This window comes from Enhydra lutris, unplaced genomic scaffold, assembly GCF_002288905.1.
Source record: "Enhydra lutris kenyoni isolate GAN:26980312 unplaced genomic scaffold, ASM228890v2 scaffoldscaffold22, whole genome shotgun sequence".
NCBI lineage: Eukaryota > Metazoa > Chordata > Mammalia > Carnivora > Mustelidae > Enhydra > Enhydra lutris.
In genome coordinates this window covers 34,459,904-34,474,321 of record NW_019154106.1, presented here as the reverse complement: position 1 = coordinate 34,474,321, position 14,418 = coordinate 34,459,904, and the positions used below count along the sequence as shown (strand labels likewise).

General features: G+C 35.3%; 1 protein-coding gene across 2 annotated transcripts in view; it reads left to right on the top strand.

The window, feature by feature from the left end:
* The window catches only part of LOC111149717 (anoctamin 3), a 445,297-nt gene that overhangs the window by 238,669 nt on the left and 192,210 nt on the right, over window positions 1-14,418 (top strand). For both annotated transcript variants that reach the window (XM_022506952.1, XM_022506953.1), the window contains one exon: window positions 3,573-3,691. In XM_022506952.1, coding sequence (XP_022362660.1) covers window positions 3,573-3,691 — 119 coding nt within the window. The remainder of the gene's footprint in view (window positions 1-3,572; window positions 3,692-14,418) is intronic.

The following is a 14,418-nucleotide window of genomic DNA, read 5'->3' as shown; positions in this document are numbered from 1 at the left end:
TCTCTGGTACACTGTGGATCTAGCTCAATATATTGATTTAATGAATGAAGAATACCTAATACATCTAGCAATTAAATAATTAATTAGCAATCCATGTGAAAAAGAAAACAAATCATTAGTTACAGGAATATTGTGTATAAAGTTAGTGTGAGAAAAAAATCCAGTATTTAACAAAAGAATACGAACTAAGTTAAGACATTTTTATATTCAAGAATAGTGTATGTTAACTCAATAAGAGTAGAGGTTTCTTGTTTCTAACATAGATAGGAACACCATAGGGACATTGTAAAAGACAAGATTGGAAAGGAAAATTTACATTACAATGACAGGAGTTTGCAATCTTGCTAATAGTAAAAGGAAAAAAGAGAACTATTATTATATATGGAAGAATCCTTCCCTATACTTTCAAGAAAAACAAGAAGAAAGGGAAACATACTTACATTCCTAACAATAAAAGGAAATTTAAAAAATTATGTCACTATGATCCAGATTTTTTGAAATAAAAGTCCATCTTTTTTCTTTTCTTTTTTAAGTTAACTCCTATGATATACTAATGACCAAGTTGTTATAGACTCTGTAGTAAATTGAACACACATGAAAAAGAGATTGAACATAGTCCTGGGATAATTTTGTCTAAATTCAGAAAAGTAAAAAGAATCACAAAAAGAAAGGAAGGAAGGAAAGAAAGAAGAGAGAGAAAGAAAAGGAGGGGAAAACCAAATGTGATGGAATTCAGGAGAGAAAATGGTCCATTTTATTTGGAGCTTTGGGGCAGGAAGGAGGAGAGGATCTGAGAAGCTTTCATGAAGTTGGTAGCATTTGGCAAGACTTTCAAAACTGAGCTTTCTTCCAATAAGATGATGATGTAAGGATGTTCCTGTTCCAGGAATATTTGTATTATAGGAATTAAAGAGAAAGAAGAGAAAACTAAATTGAATTAAAATTAAGCAAAGCAAAATATAAAAATTTCTGCCCAGAAAATGTAATTGTGAATGGAATAAGGTTTAAATGAGTGGAAAACTTCTATACATTCTATTTCTTGTATTCCGTGGTAAATGAGATGTATTAACATAGATTGCATTCTCTTGTAAACATTAAGTTAGTAATCACACAGTTGTTAGAGCACAGAGGAAGACCCTTTGAGACCGTCTTCAAAAACCTCTTTACAGATGAGAAGAGAGACTGCCAGGGAGAGAACTGATGTAGGACAGGGCAAATTTAGACTGAGGAACCGCCGTACTGTGACCTGCAGGGTGGTTTGTGCTCCCAACTTTCGCTGCCCATTTACCTACTGCCATTTAATCACAAAGGACTCTTCCTGTGTCTCCAATATCAAAAGAAAGAAAAGGATGGGGAGAGAGAGAGAAGGAGGGAAAGATAAGGAGACAAGGAGAAAGGTAAGGAAAGAGACAGAAGATGAAAGGAAAAAACCTATTGGCCTCAAAAAAGAGCGAAACTTTTGTGCCTTACAAACCAGTAAGCTGAACATGATGGGGTTTAGGTAACTGATCCAAAAAATTAACTCCAAAATTTCCGTTTTTTTTTCGCTCATCTGACACCCATTCAGAACAAGTCCAGGTTTTACATTTTTTTTCCTTCCGTCTATACCATTCTTCCCCCAGTTACCTGTGTGACTTACTGCTTCATTTTCCTGCATCTTTGCTCAATGTTACTAAGATTCTCTGTACTAAAAGAGCACCCTCGTTCACACCTGTGACACCTCTGTCCTTCTTTTCTGCCCTTTACTTTCTAGTGCACTCACCACAAAACATACTTACTATTTCCTTAATTTGTGTCGTTTATTGTTTTTCTCCTTGGATTTGAACGTTCTCTGAAGGCAGGATTCTGTTCGCTGTTACATTTCCAACTCTTAAAACTATGTCTGGCATATCATGGGTGTTTAATAAATAATTGTTAAATGAATAAAATGCAATCTTCTTAAATCTAGGGAAAACATAATAGTATATTTACAAATGTCAGCTTTGGAGTCAGATCTGATGTGTTTGAGTTCTAGATGCACTCTTTACTAAATTAGTGACTTTGGCATGATACTTAACTCCATCTGCTTTAATTTATTTACTGTTTAATGTAGGTAAAAACCATACCCACATTTGTACAGATGTTATGGGGAGTAAAGGAAATAATACCTGTAAAGTTTCTGGCTCTTAGAATATACTCAACAACTGTTAACCATCAATCAGTGTTAGCTATTTTTAGTAGTTCTGGTTTTAATCCTAAGTGCTTAATCCAATCCTAACATAATTGGCAATTAATAACATACTAGGACATAATATTACCTGTCCAGTCTTAATTCATACCACTACTCAGATTCTGATAGTCTAGCTGTACATGGCATAATATATGCTATAGCAGATTTTAAGATTCCTAATAAAAGACATTTGTGCATATATTATAAACAATTTTCTATTCTAATACTACATCAAATGATTGAAATCTTTAAAGCATTATACATAGTTGTCTATGTCAGAATTTATGTTTGATAGGTGTTAACAGATGGAATAAAATAGCTCTCCAAAACATTTTCATTTATTTGAAAAGGCTAAATATATTCGATTTTGTCTGTGTTTGAACTCGAAGAGGTACTTCTATCACACGGAATACAAATTACGTGAAGCACGTCAGCAGTCTTTGGTTGGACTGACAGACCCATAGAGGTTTCTTGTTTTATACTGTTGCATTGATTATAGCTTGTTTATTGTTCATATATATTCTTACAAGGGCCTACCCTTTTTATAATTCTAGTGGTAATTAGTTTTCAGTATTCTCTTCTTATTTGCAGCTGTAGTTTCATTTCATTCTTATATTTTTAAAAAGTTTTTTCTTGTAACGTTTTTGAGAATTGCTTCTATGATTTCTCAGACTTCTGTCACATTTCAGTTAAATTCACATTTAGAAAACTTTCCAACTTTTAAGAAAACAAATTCTCAAAATTAATATAGTTTTTAATTAAGCAAAAAAATGCTTGGGAATCTATTGAGTTTTTAGAAATACCTTTATCTGGGGCACCTGGGTGGTTCAGTAGGGTGGGCTTGTCTGCCTTTGGCTCAAGTCATGATCTCAGGGTCCTGGAATGGAGCTCCAGGTAGGGCTCCGCGCTAGGCAGGGAGCCTGCTTCTCCTTTTCCCTCTGCAGATCCCCCTGTTTGTGCTCTCTCACTCACTCACTCCTCCTCTCACTCTGAAATAAGCAAATACAATCTTTAAAAAAATATCTTTATCTTCATGTTCAAAAGAGATGATAAGTTTGCATGGTTCTAATTTTATTTTCAAAAAGTTTAAGTCCACTAAACAGCAGAGATGCATTTAATTTTTATGAAAGTTACTGTAGTTTCATTATTAATCCACTACAGGGAAGCTTTCATGTTACTCTACTGCCCTTTTTTTCTTTTCTTTTTTTTTTTTTTTGCTTACTTTTTGGATAGATAGGTCATAAGAAAGTTATACTTGGCTAAACCTTGGAAAAGCTTGAATAAAAGAGAGATTAGTACATTTAAAGAGAGAGAAAAGGAAGAAGGATAAAAGTGGATATAATTTTCTCTTTCTCTTTTCTAGCTCTAGGGAAAGATAAGGATTACATGGATGAATCAGAACATGCTAATTATGACCGATCTCGGCTAATCAAAGACTCTGTTCCCAAAGATAACTCTGAATCCAAGGCAAAATTGTCTAAGGTAATACAAACTAAACTATCAATAAGTCACTTGAAAGTAACATTTCTAAAACCTTTCAATTCTTTTCAATATTAATATATATTGTGCTGGAGAGAAGAGGGCACACAGGTTAATATGTATTTTTAAGGACTTAAAGGTGGAAAGTTGTATGTAGACATCATATTGCTTTATGTTATCAACATTTTTTTTTAATTCTGAAACATAAAATTAACCTTTAGAGGGTTATTAACTTATTTTTTCATACTTTTTGAAAGACAGCATGATTTCACGAGAGCATGGAAAGGACCCAGATTTGAATTCTAGTTCCATGCCTTACTATTTGTGATCATTTGAGCAGGCTAATTAAAGTTGCTGAGCATTGTTTTTCTCATCTGTAAAGTTGTATTATGTTGTCTGCTTGACAGAATTCTTTGACGAGTGCCTGAGAAAACCATGTGAAAGTATTTAGAGCATAGGAAAGACTGACTATATAGCAGGTTTTTATAACAACCTGGAAGCTGAGAATACCTCATTGAAACTCTAGTCCATCAGCAGATGGGTAACTGGGCTAGAGTTCAGATTTGAAAAACCCTGGCTGCAGCAATGCCTTCATCCCACAAACAAAATGATTTTGTGGACTCTTCAAAGCATCTGAGTTTGGTCATTCGACACCAAATACTATCCCTTTTTGGTATGTTCCAAGGAAATATCTGGCTCAGTCTAAACCCACTTTTTCTTCTTCCCCATTATTTTCTATTGATTAAAGTGGGAATGCCTTTGTAAAAGAAATTTGCAGTTTAACGCAGGGAATGACTTAGCTTTCACTGTCACTGCATGGCAAATAGTCTCATCTTTGAAAAAGGATTTCTCTAATACTTGATTGGTTTGGCCTGGATTAATTTTGCAAATCCCTTCATTAGTCACCACTAAAACATCAGAGAAAAAACATGACAAAATTTAAATATTACTCTCATAAATTAGACCAACATTAATAAATAGATGTAGAAATAAATGCTGATGTCAAATTTCTTCATTCCTCTTTTGTTTTATGTTAAGTGGGGTCAGTATTTTGTGCCAATAATTCTTAGATTATCTTTACAAATCAGGGGTTCATTTACCCTCTGTTTACTTCATCTGCTTTCCTGTGTCTGTCAGATCAACATGGTGTTTAGAATGTTTCTGCTATCTGTAAACCATTATTCCAAGTCACCTGAGAGAAGGAGGAGTTAACAGAAATACTGAGAAAAAACCCAGATGTTGTTCCTCAAGATCCCCATAGCACCAATAAGAAGACAAACATAGTATGATTTAAATAATTAGAAAAGGAACTAAGATTAAATAAACTCTGTCTTATCTGCTTCCCTAGAATTTACCACATTCACCAAAGATACCTGTCATGTCATTTCTATTCAAGAGTAGCCATTTCTCAGTCTCACTTTGACTAGACTTGAACTGTAGAATATGAAAGTTAAGAAGAAATAGTTAAGGGGTATCTGGGTGGCATAGTTAGTTAAGCAGCTTCCTCTTGATTTCAGCTCAGGTCATGATCTCAGGGTCGTGGGACCAAGCCCCAGATTAGGCTCTGCACTCACAGGGAGACTGAGTCTCTCTGCCCCTGCCCCTTCTCTTGCTTTTTCTCTCTCTGCTTCTCAACTAAATAAATAAATCTTATATATAAAAAAAAAAGAATAGTTAAACCTGCATGCATATTTTATTTTTAATGTTAAAATAAGAGAATGGTGTGTGATGATAACAGACCACAGTTGTTCAATCCAAGAAATGCTAATGTAATGTCTTAATGAATCTGCCCAAATACATACTTTCCTGCTATTGCACTTCTACTCAAAATGTGAAAAGAAAAAAAAAAAAAAAAGTAATGCAGCTCCTGAATGTTTTTAGACTCATTCTTTTAGCTTCTATTAAAATATGTCTACTTTTGTCCTTTCATAGGTTAGAGCACAGCATAAATTCCATTTGAACAAGTGGTCTTGTGACAAGAAGAATAAAGTGTTTGAAAGCCATTAACTGTTTACTTGCTTATGTACAAATGAAGGGCAAAATAATCTCCTTAGAATATGTTATTTGTGTACATTTGTCACAGGGAAGCTCAAAGAGCAGTAACCTATATTTGTACCATTTGGACTATGCCATTTGGTATTTAGATATACTTCCCCTTATAAATTTGTCAACCTTCCTCTTACTCCATCCCACCACTAAATGATATGGGTATTTATACACATATTAGTGTGTATATATTAGATTATATACATTTTAAGATAGACCTTATGAAATTAACAAGATTTCCTCATTTTTGTGGTATAGACAGCAACTTTCATATTGTTTAATTAGCATATATTAACATACGTATAAATTTTGTGGCTGAAGATCTTACCTCACACATTATTTGGTTGGGATAATTGTACTGGTTGCAACAGGTCTTATGCATAAGATGCAATGCATTTGATATTTTATATCTTTACAAAAGTTACTCATTTGCAACGGAATTATTTTAGACATGACAGAACAAGTTTATAGAGTCAACAGGAAGGGAGCACAAATCCCAGGGGAAAGTGACTGCTAATATAAACTACTATATTGTGAGTAATGATATGCCATATTCTGTATGGGATTACAGAAAAACAAATGGACTTTCCAACAAAATTTGCCATGAACTATAAACTAGGTTCATAGGAAATAATTCCAAATCCTCCAAGGTGGTATCTTACATTGAATTTATGAGGAAGTCTGTTGAGCTCATCTCATTGTCCGTAAAAACAGACAAGCAAGTCTAGAAATGTCTGGAGTGTTTGATTCATCAACTATTGTGCAAATGCTTCCTGAATGATCTTGGGTCAGCGTGGTGAGTTTAAATTTTGATCCCATGTCCACTGCTTATGATAATTTAGTAAGCTAAGTGCATTTGTAAGGCACTATAGCTTGTTCTAAAATTAAGTTTCAGAACAATTAGTTGTATCCTTATGATACTTTAGGTCGTGAACTACCTGAATGGCTCAGTGAATTAAATATGTAACTCTTTTTTTTTTTAACATTTTATTCATTTATTTGACAGTCAGAAATCACAAGTAGGCAGAGAGGCAGGCAGAGAGAGAGGAGGAAGCAGGCTCCCCGCTGAGCAGAGAGCCCGATGCAGGGCTCGATCCCAGGACCCTGGGATCATGACCTAAGCTAAAGGCAGAGGCTTAACCCACTGAGCCACCCAGGCACCCCTAAACATGTAACTCTTGATTTCAGCTCAGGTCATGATCTCAGCATCAGGCTCCATGCTAGACATGGAGCCTACTTAAGATTCTCCCTCTCCTTCGGCCTTCCCCCCCTCACTTTCACTCTCTTTCTCTCTAAAACAAAACAAAACAGAACAGAACAAATTGTGAACACTTGGTATGTCATTTATACCAAAATACTTCAATATTTTAGAAAATAAAAACAGCTATGATGTTGATATATCAACTATGATGAAGTAGTATTGATAAAGTAATAGTAAATAGTAGTTAATGTTTATTTTATTTATTTAGAAGCTAGTATGTGCAAAACCTGACCATTTGTAGAAAAGAGAAATATGGCACACATAGACAGGTTTTGCTCTCCAGATATTAGGGTGCACTACAGGATGTGTGCCTATAAATGGAGAAAGCTAAGAGGCTCTAGAAATGAGAGATGACACTAACTATGGGATAAGTCCTGATTTAGCTAGATTCAGGCTTTTTGGTAGGAGCCATATTTAAATAACTCAAAGACACTGTAGTAGATGGAAAATAGGCCGCAGTCTTTCTTCCTCATATCCACTCTATTTTCAATGAGACATTACAGCATCTTTCATTGAGAGATATAATCATTAGGATGGCCTTGGGCTTTGATTTGGCTAGGAGAATGCTGCAGAAGTGACAATGTGCCAACGCTGAACCTTAGACTCAAAAGATTTTGCACTTGCATTCTTTGTCTTGGGACTCTGCCGCTAGCATGAACTAGCCTGTCTAAGGATGAGTCATGTGGATCAGGGCCCCGTGAGCACAGTTGCCCCAACTGAAGCAGAGGTGTGAGAGAATTCAGTGACAAAGACCAAGAAACTCAGACCTGTAAAAGCCCTGCTGAGATCAGAACTACCCAGCTGGGCCCAGCCTACCCACAGAATCATGGTCTAAATGAAAACTGTTTGCTGATGATTTGTTTCTCGGCAGTAGGTAATGGATGCAGCCATAAATGTTAAAGGATAGCCTGTTGGCTGATACCAGTTGATTGTTAACATAAAGTGAATTCTTCCTCAATTACTGAGATTTGAAAAATTGTCCCTGGGTTTTCCTGAAGCATACTCATATTACCAATTTCACTCTACAGAGCCCCAGTATGTTTTAAATGTCATAACCTAAATAACATAGTATCAAGCCAGACTATCTAAAACATTTTGACATTGTTATCTTAGAAAAACAAAACAAAACCAAACCTCTGTTTACAAAAGGATTTTCTTTGTGATAGCATTAAATCAGGGTAGAATTCCAAGATTACCTTCAGTTGGAACTATGGGTATATAATTAGCAATCACAAATACCCACTAAAATCGGTGAAGAGCTATTTTTTAAAAGGCAAATTTGTTTCTTTTTTTACATTTTGACAAAAAGTCTCTGTCACACCTACGTGGACAAGAAATTTCAGGAAGCAAATTGTAATGTAAAAAAAAGGAAAAGTTCTATAAATCCATAGACTGAGGCACCTGCTCACTGCAGGCAAAGTTCTAGAATAGAAAGGGATTGTTTTTAAAAGAGTTTTGGTAAGTATTGCCTTTTTCCGTCTCATTAATATCGAGAGCCTTGTGAATTATAATTAAAGATAAGATCCTACAGCCAGCTGGATGATCCTTGGAAGCAAAATCCCTCTCTGTCAAAGAGCCATGTCCTACACACTAGCTGAGGTCTCTAGATGTGGGTAATTTGCAGGGAACATCTACAGTTAGTTTAGGTGAGAAGGAACAAATCTGTGAAGCAGAACCGTGGTTTCTGCAGTGGACATTAATGAAGAATTTCTTGCTGCTCCTGTCCCTTAGAATGCCGAAAATCATTGCAGGTGTTACCAATAATGAATGAGTCTGGGAATATGAATCTATATTCCAAATTACAGTGACTTCTCCTCTGAAGGATGCCAGGTATCAAAATAGACAGGAAAAGGTTATGGATCAGGAAAATCTTGACATGAATATTTTAGTAGTTCATTAAATTTAGAATTCAAAGCCATTCAGTTTGACTATATTAACTGGCATTGGCAGATGATGTTTATCTTTAACTCAACTAGTAACAGAAATAATTTTCTGTCAAAGCTGGAGACACATCATGTGTTGGAGAAGGTGAGAGTGGCCTCTGCAGTCTCCTGCATTATGTACCTTTCACATGGACATCAGCAACTATTTCGTGTACTTCAGTAGCTCTTTGCCTCCAGATAATCCACAGGGATCATTAGCATTCTGAACTTGTGTATTTTTTTCCTAGCAATTGTGAGATAATGATGACTTCAACTGTTAGATAAATGACTAAATTCAGCCCTATGGGGCTGCCTTAATTGACAAGATTATATATGAAGTTAAATACTAATTATTTGCATTTATTGGGATAGTCAGTTTCTAAGGAAAATCCCAATAGTTATATAACTTTAGGACCTGAAGTAATATTTTTATTTAATAATACCATTATGGAAAATGGTGTCCTAAATATTTAATTTTTATATATATTATGGAACATACAGCAAGTTATCTTGGCTTGTTCATCTTTTTGGCCAGCATCTTAAATTTATTTATTTATTTATTTTTTTGCCTTGTATAAGAAGACTTCTTTCCAGGCTGCTTGGTCTTGTCTGCAGAGTCTTCCTCTGATACAGAGGAAAGCATTATCCTCCCTGCAACCATACAAGGCATCTTCTTTCCTTGTGCCTTTTAAGTACTTATTTTGACTGTCAGAAGCCTTCCCTAGTGAGTGCTGGGGACTTGTGCTACACTAGCTGATTGCTAGTATAGATTTTACAGAAGATTTAGTAGAAGATTTTCTAGAAGCCTTACAGAAGGCTTCTGTACCTGGCTTAAACCTAAACTTGGTGTGTGTGTGTGTGTGTGTGTGTGTGTGTGTGTGTGTGCGCGCGCGCGTGTGTGGTGTGTGTTATGATAAAGGCAGCATTTCATATCAGTGATGATATATTGGTCTTTCAAAAAATGTACAAATGTTCTCACACTACTAGGTCATTAAGGGGTTAAACTATTTTTAATGCCTGCTGCATATCTTATACCAAGATAAATTATTGAAGAGCTAAATAGTTAGTAAACTCACAATGAGTACCTAAATATAAAATAAGCATTTTTTTTTCCCTAATCACAGAATAGTAAAATGACCTTTCCAAATGGTCTTTTTAAACCCACAATGAAATCGATCATGGAAGCCTTGATAGATTTGATTATTTACATACTAATCAGTGTCAAAGTTACAAAAAAGTTAGAGTGGAATAAACTTAATATATGATAATGAGCTGACAGAGTAGAAAATACACAGGCCAAGGAATAGTTCATATTTTTAATTTACAAAGATATAATTATATAATTGATAAATTCAAGAGTGAAAAAAATTGAAAAGCAGTATATTTTAACACAAAACTATTAGCAGTACTAGCAATTGCAGAAAGACAAATATCCGCAATGTTTTTGTGAATCAAATTAAAAAAGAGTTTTGAAAAAGTAGTATTGACACTGTAAACTATTACTTCTTATTGCCTGTTGGTAGATGTGTATTTTAATCCTCATTTTCTGGAAAACAGTTTATCAATAAGGATTAAAAAACTTAAAATAATCTTACCTTTTGACCCACTTCTAATAATTTATCTGGAGAGTATAATTAGATGTTAGCCCATAAAATTATGTTTAAGAATGTTTCTCACATGGCAGTTTGTGAGGGGTTGAGGGGGACTAAACACTTAAATGTTTGAGAGTAAAAGGTAAAATTTAAAAAAAAATAAGAAAATTGAATAATAAACTTTCAGAGTAGTTAAGAATGATGGGAAATGGTCATAACATGTGATTATATAAGAAGGTTGTTATAAAAAGCAACATGTATGGTTTGATATCAATTATATCAAAATATCTCTTATTGAGGAAGTATTCAGAATTATACACAACAAATTTTTATAGTGTTTTCACTGGGTGGTAGATTTCAAATGGCCTAATTCTTATTTCATATATTCTTAAATTTAAGCCATAGTTATTATCGTATTATCCCCATTTAAAAATTTTACATAGTTGATGAAAGACTAAGGCAAGATTTGAAAAATAAGATGGTTCTGTTTCCTGAAACTACGCTTCTGCTTGCTACACTAGCGAGAGAAGAACAGTTCAGGACTTCATCTCTGTGGTCTGGTAACCATCATAATTAGCCTTTCAGTTTGTCCCCCATTATGCATTGGTCACTTATACCAGAAGCTGTGGTAAACACTTTGTATGCGTTATCTCATAACTTCCCATAGCTCAGTGAGAGTAGTAGTCTCATTTTACTAATGAAGAAAATAAAAGTTAAAGATGTAAAGGTTTCTTGTCTAGTCTCTGAGCTAGACAGGAATACAGTGGGATTATAGTGTGTCTCTTTGATTCCCGAACCCTGTGCCTTTCGGACTGTAGTTTCACTGACTTACAGTGAACTGTAAGATGTATACCTGCATATTAATCACACCTTTGTAAACCCTTAAAACATTGCTCTGAAGTAGGTAGCTCTGCTTTATTTTTTTAAAGATTTATTTATTTATTTTAGAGAGAAAGAGTGAGCAAGCAGGGAGAGGGAGAGAGAATCTTGAAGCAGACTCCCTGCTGAGCATGGGGCCTGATGAGGGGCTCGATCCCACGACCCTGAGCTCATGACCTGAGCCAAAATCAAGAGGCTGCCCAACTGACTGAGACACCCAGGCACCTCTCTGCTTTTTACTCCCTGTGTGGCTAACTCACAAGATCCTAGGAATTGATTGACCTGTTTGTAATTTACTTTTGCATCAATAATTAACTAAGTAAAAAGGCAAGGAGTTTGTTTCAACTGAATATTACTAAACTTCAGGAAAGTAGCCACAAGGGAGAAGGTGTGTATATTCCTTGGTGGTTACAGAATAATCAGTGGATGAAATATTTTCCAAATGCATCTCCCATATAGAATGGGAACTCCCCTTGTCTATCAGAAAAAAAAGAAAGAAAGAAAGAAAAAAAGAAAAGAAAGACAGACAGACAAATAGCTCAACAGCTATGTCTAGAACAGTGGAACAGAGGGGTAAAAAATCAGGACATGGAGACATTTTAGTTATGAGAGTAGATTTAGGTGAAGGATGAATTTGATGAGGTTGATGTCTTTAGTTTCTTTTGAAGCTATATAGGAAAAGATATGCCTACTTAGGAAGTCTTATTTCATAGCCAGTACAAGTAAACAAAAAAGATGCACAAATATTTTCTTTCTCCTGACACTAATGTTTAGGTAATAAGACCTATAGGAGGCTTCCTGAATCATCAATTTACTGGTTTTCTCCATGAGAACTTAAGAGCTCATCTTGGGAGATCTTTTGCCTAAGCCTCCCTGGAGTACTTAGCTCTAAAATGAGAGCTGCAATAACTTGTCTGCAGACTTTGTGCATGCGTTTATGGGATGTGAAAGTAAACTCAGTAAATTAGTGTGTCAGCATACCGGTTAAATTGTTTAGATAATTGTTCTACTTGACGTTTATACATTTGATCAATGATAGGCTCACATCAAACCAGTTCTCTGCTTAGACATGAAGGCTGGGAGAGAAGCCACATCAAAACTAATGTTATTTGAACACATTTAAAGTCAAATTTGCCTCCTTACTATCCCACCTCCAGGCCCTCCAGGTTATGTATGCAGTGGAAGGAACACAGGATTAGGAGTTGGAACATTAATAATAATAATGCTAATATTAGGAGCACCTGGGTGGCTCAGTGGGTTAAAGCCTCTGCCTTCGGTTCAGGTCATGATCTCAGGGTCCTGGGATGGAGCCCCGTATCAGGCTGTCTGCTCAGCAGGGAGCCTGCTTCCCCTTTTCTCTCTGTCTGACTCTCTGCCTACTTGTGATCTCTGTCTGTCAAATAAATAAATTTAAAATAATAATAATAATAATGCTAATATTAAATAACTACAGTGGCTAATCTTTATTAAGGACTATGCAGGGATTTTGTTGATGACCTGTATTGTTTTAGCGTCACAACCATTCTAAAAAGGTAGAGTCTGTTTTTATTCCCATCTCATGGGTGTGGAAATGGAGGCTCGGAATGACCAAGTGATTTCCCCCTTCGTATATGGCTGGGAATTGTATAGAGTCCAGCACACTGTAAAGCATTGGCTATGTTATATTGAATGGAGGTATGCACAAGGGCTGTAGAAGCCATGAGACAAGTGTATTAGGTACTTAGAGAACAGGTTCACATTACTGGGGGAATGAATGATCTTATGCACCAGAGACCATGAATTTTGTGTTTTCCTCAATATTTTATGCTTAAAAAAAATATAATAAAACTGAGACGCCTGTGCTCAGATCCTTTAAACTATAAAATACTCGTCCCTTCTGTGCCATTTCTTGCCCTTCGTCTTCCCATGTCCTTTTCCTCCGTTCCCACCAACATGCAGACTTCTTAATCTCACCCAATGAGCCCATCAAAATACGAATATTTCAAGCAGCTGTCACTCTTTAAAGAAAAGAAAACATCAACAAAAATAAAGCACTGCTCTATGTATTAAATGATTTCTGATGCTTGTGGACTTTTTTTTTAATTGAGTCATTGCTGTTGAATTCCTTATAAGATACAAATGAAGAGCTCAGATAGGGTCTCTGTCATGGACACCTGGGCAATTTGATTAATCCCTTGATGCCACAGGCAGTTTAAACACAGAGATTATAGTAATCTACCCTTTGTTGTTTAAAGGTTTCAAACTATTGTGTGAGGTTAAACTTTCTTATTTTGTGGCTTACCAGAAAATCAATTTTTAAGTATGTTGATTAATCCAAGACCATATCCAGTAGTTGACTGTTTCTTCAGTGTCTTGTCAGTCCCAATTACAAGCTGTCCTGTGGAGGCTTTCTTGACAGAAATAAATGTAATCTTCTGTTGCATCTCATCATGTGAATATTAACCAGAGAGGGACGAAAATGTTCAATTTTATTTATTTGTTTATTTATTTTTAGGTAAAAGTTACTTCTATTGCTTTCAGATTATAATCACTTCACTATATGCAGCCCAGAGCCAGTATGATGCATATTGACAAGTTTAATGGATGCAGGAGTTTTCAGAAACCACGAAGGTTTCTATTGTACATTTCCACCATGAATAAGAAAATAAGGCAAATTTCCTTGAAAAGCTGGGGGTAAAAAAAAAAAAAAATAAGAAAGAAAAGGAAATCCTAGTGAACACCGTTCGGCTATCAAAAACATCTACTGGCTCACCAATAAAAACGTTAGTTCTCTTTGCCAGACCACTATTATTCAAACTGAAACATACCTCCCACCTTTTATGTTAATCTCCCAACTCATTCAAATAACATAAGAAGGTGCAATAGATTATTAAAAATTGACAGTAAAATTATCAAAATGTCACTGACATTATATGACTAAATGTCACTTGGGTGAATCATCCATAGAAGCTATTAACCAGTGACACAGGAACCTCTAACCCCACCCTCAAGCCAACCCTCTTAAATCAATTAAAAAAAAAAAAAAGAAAG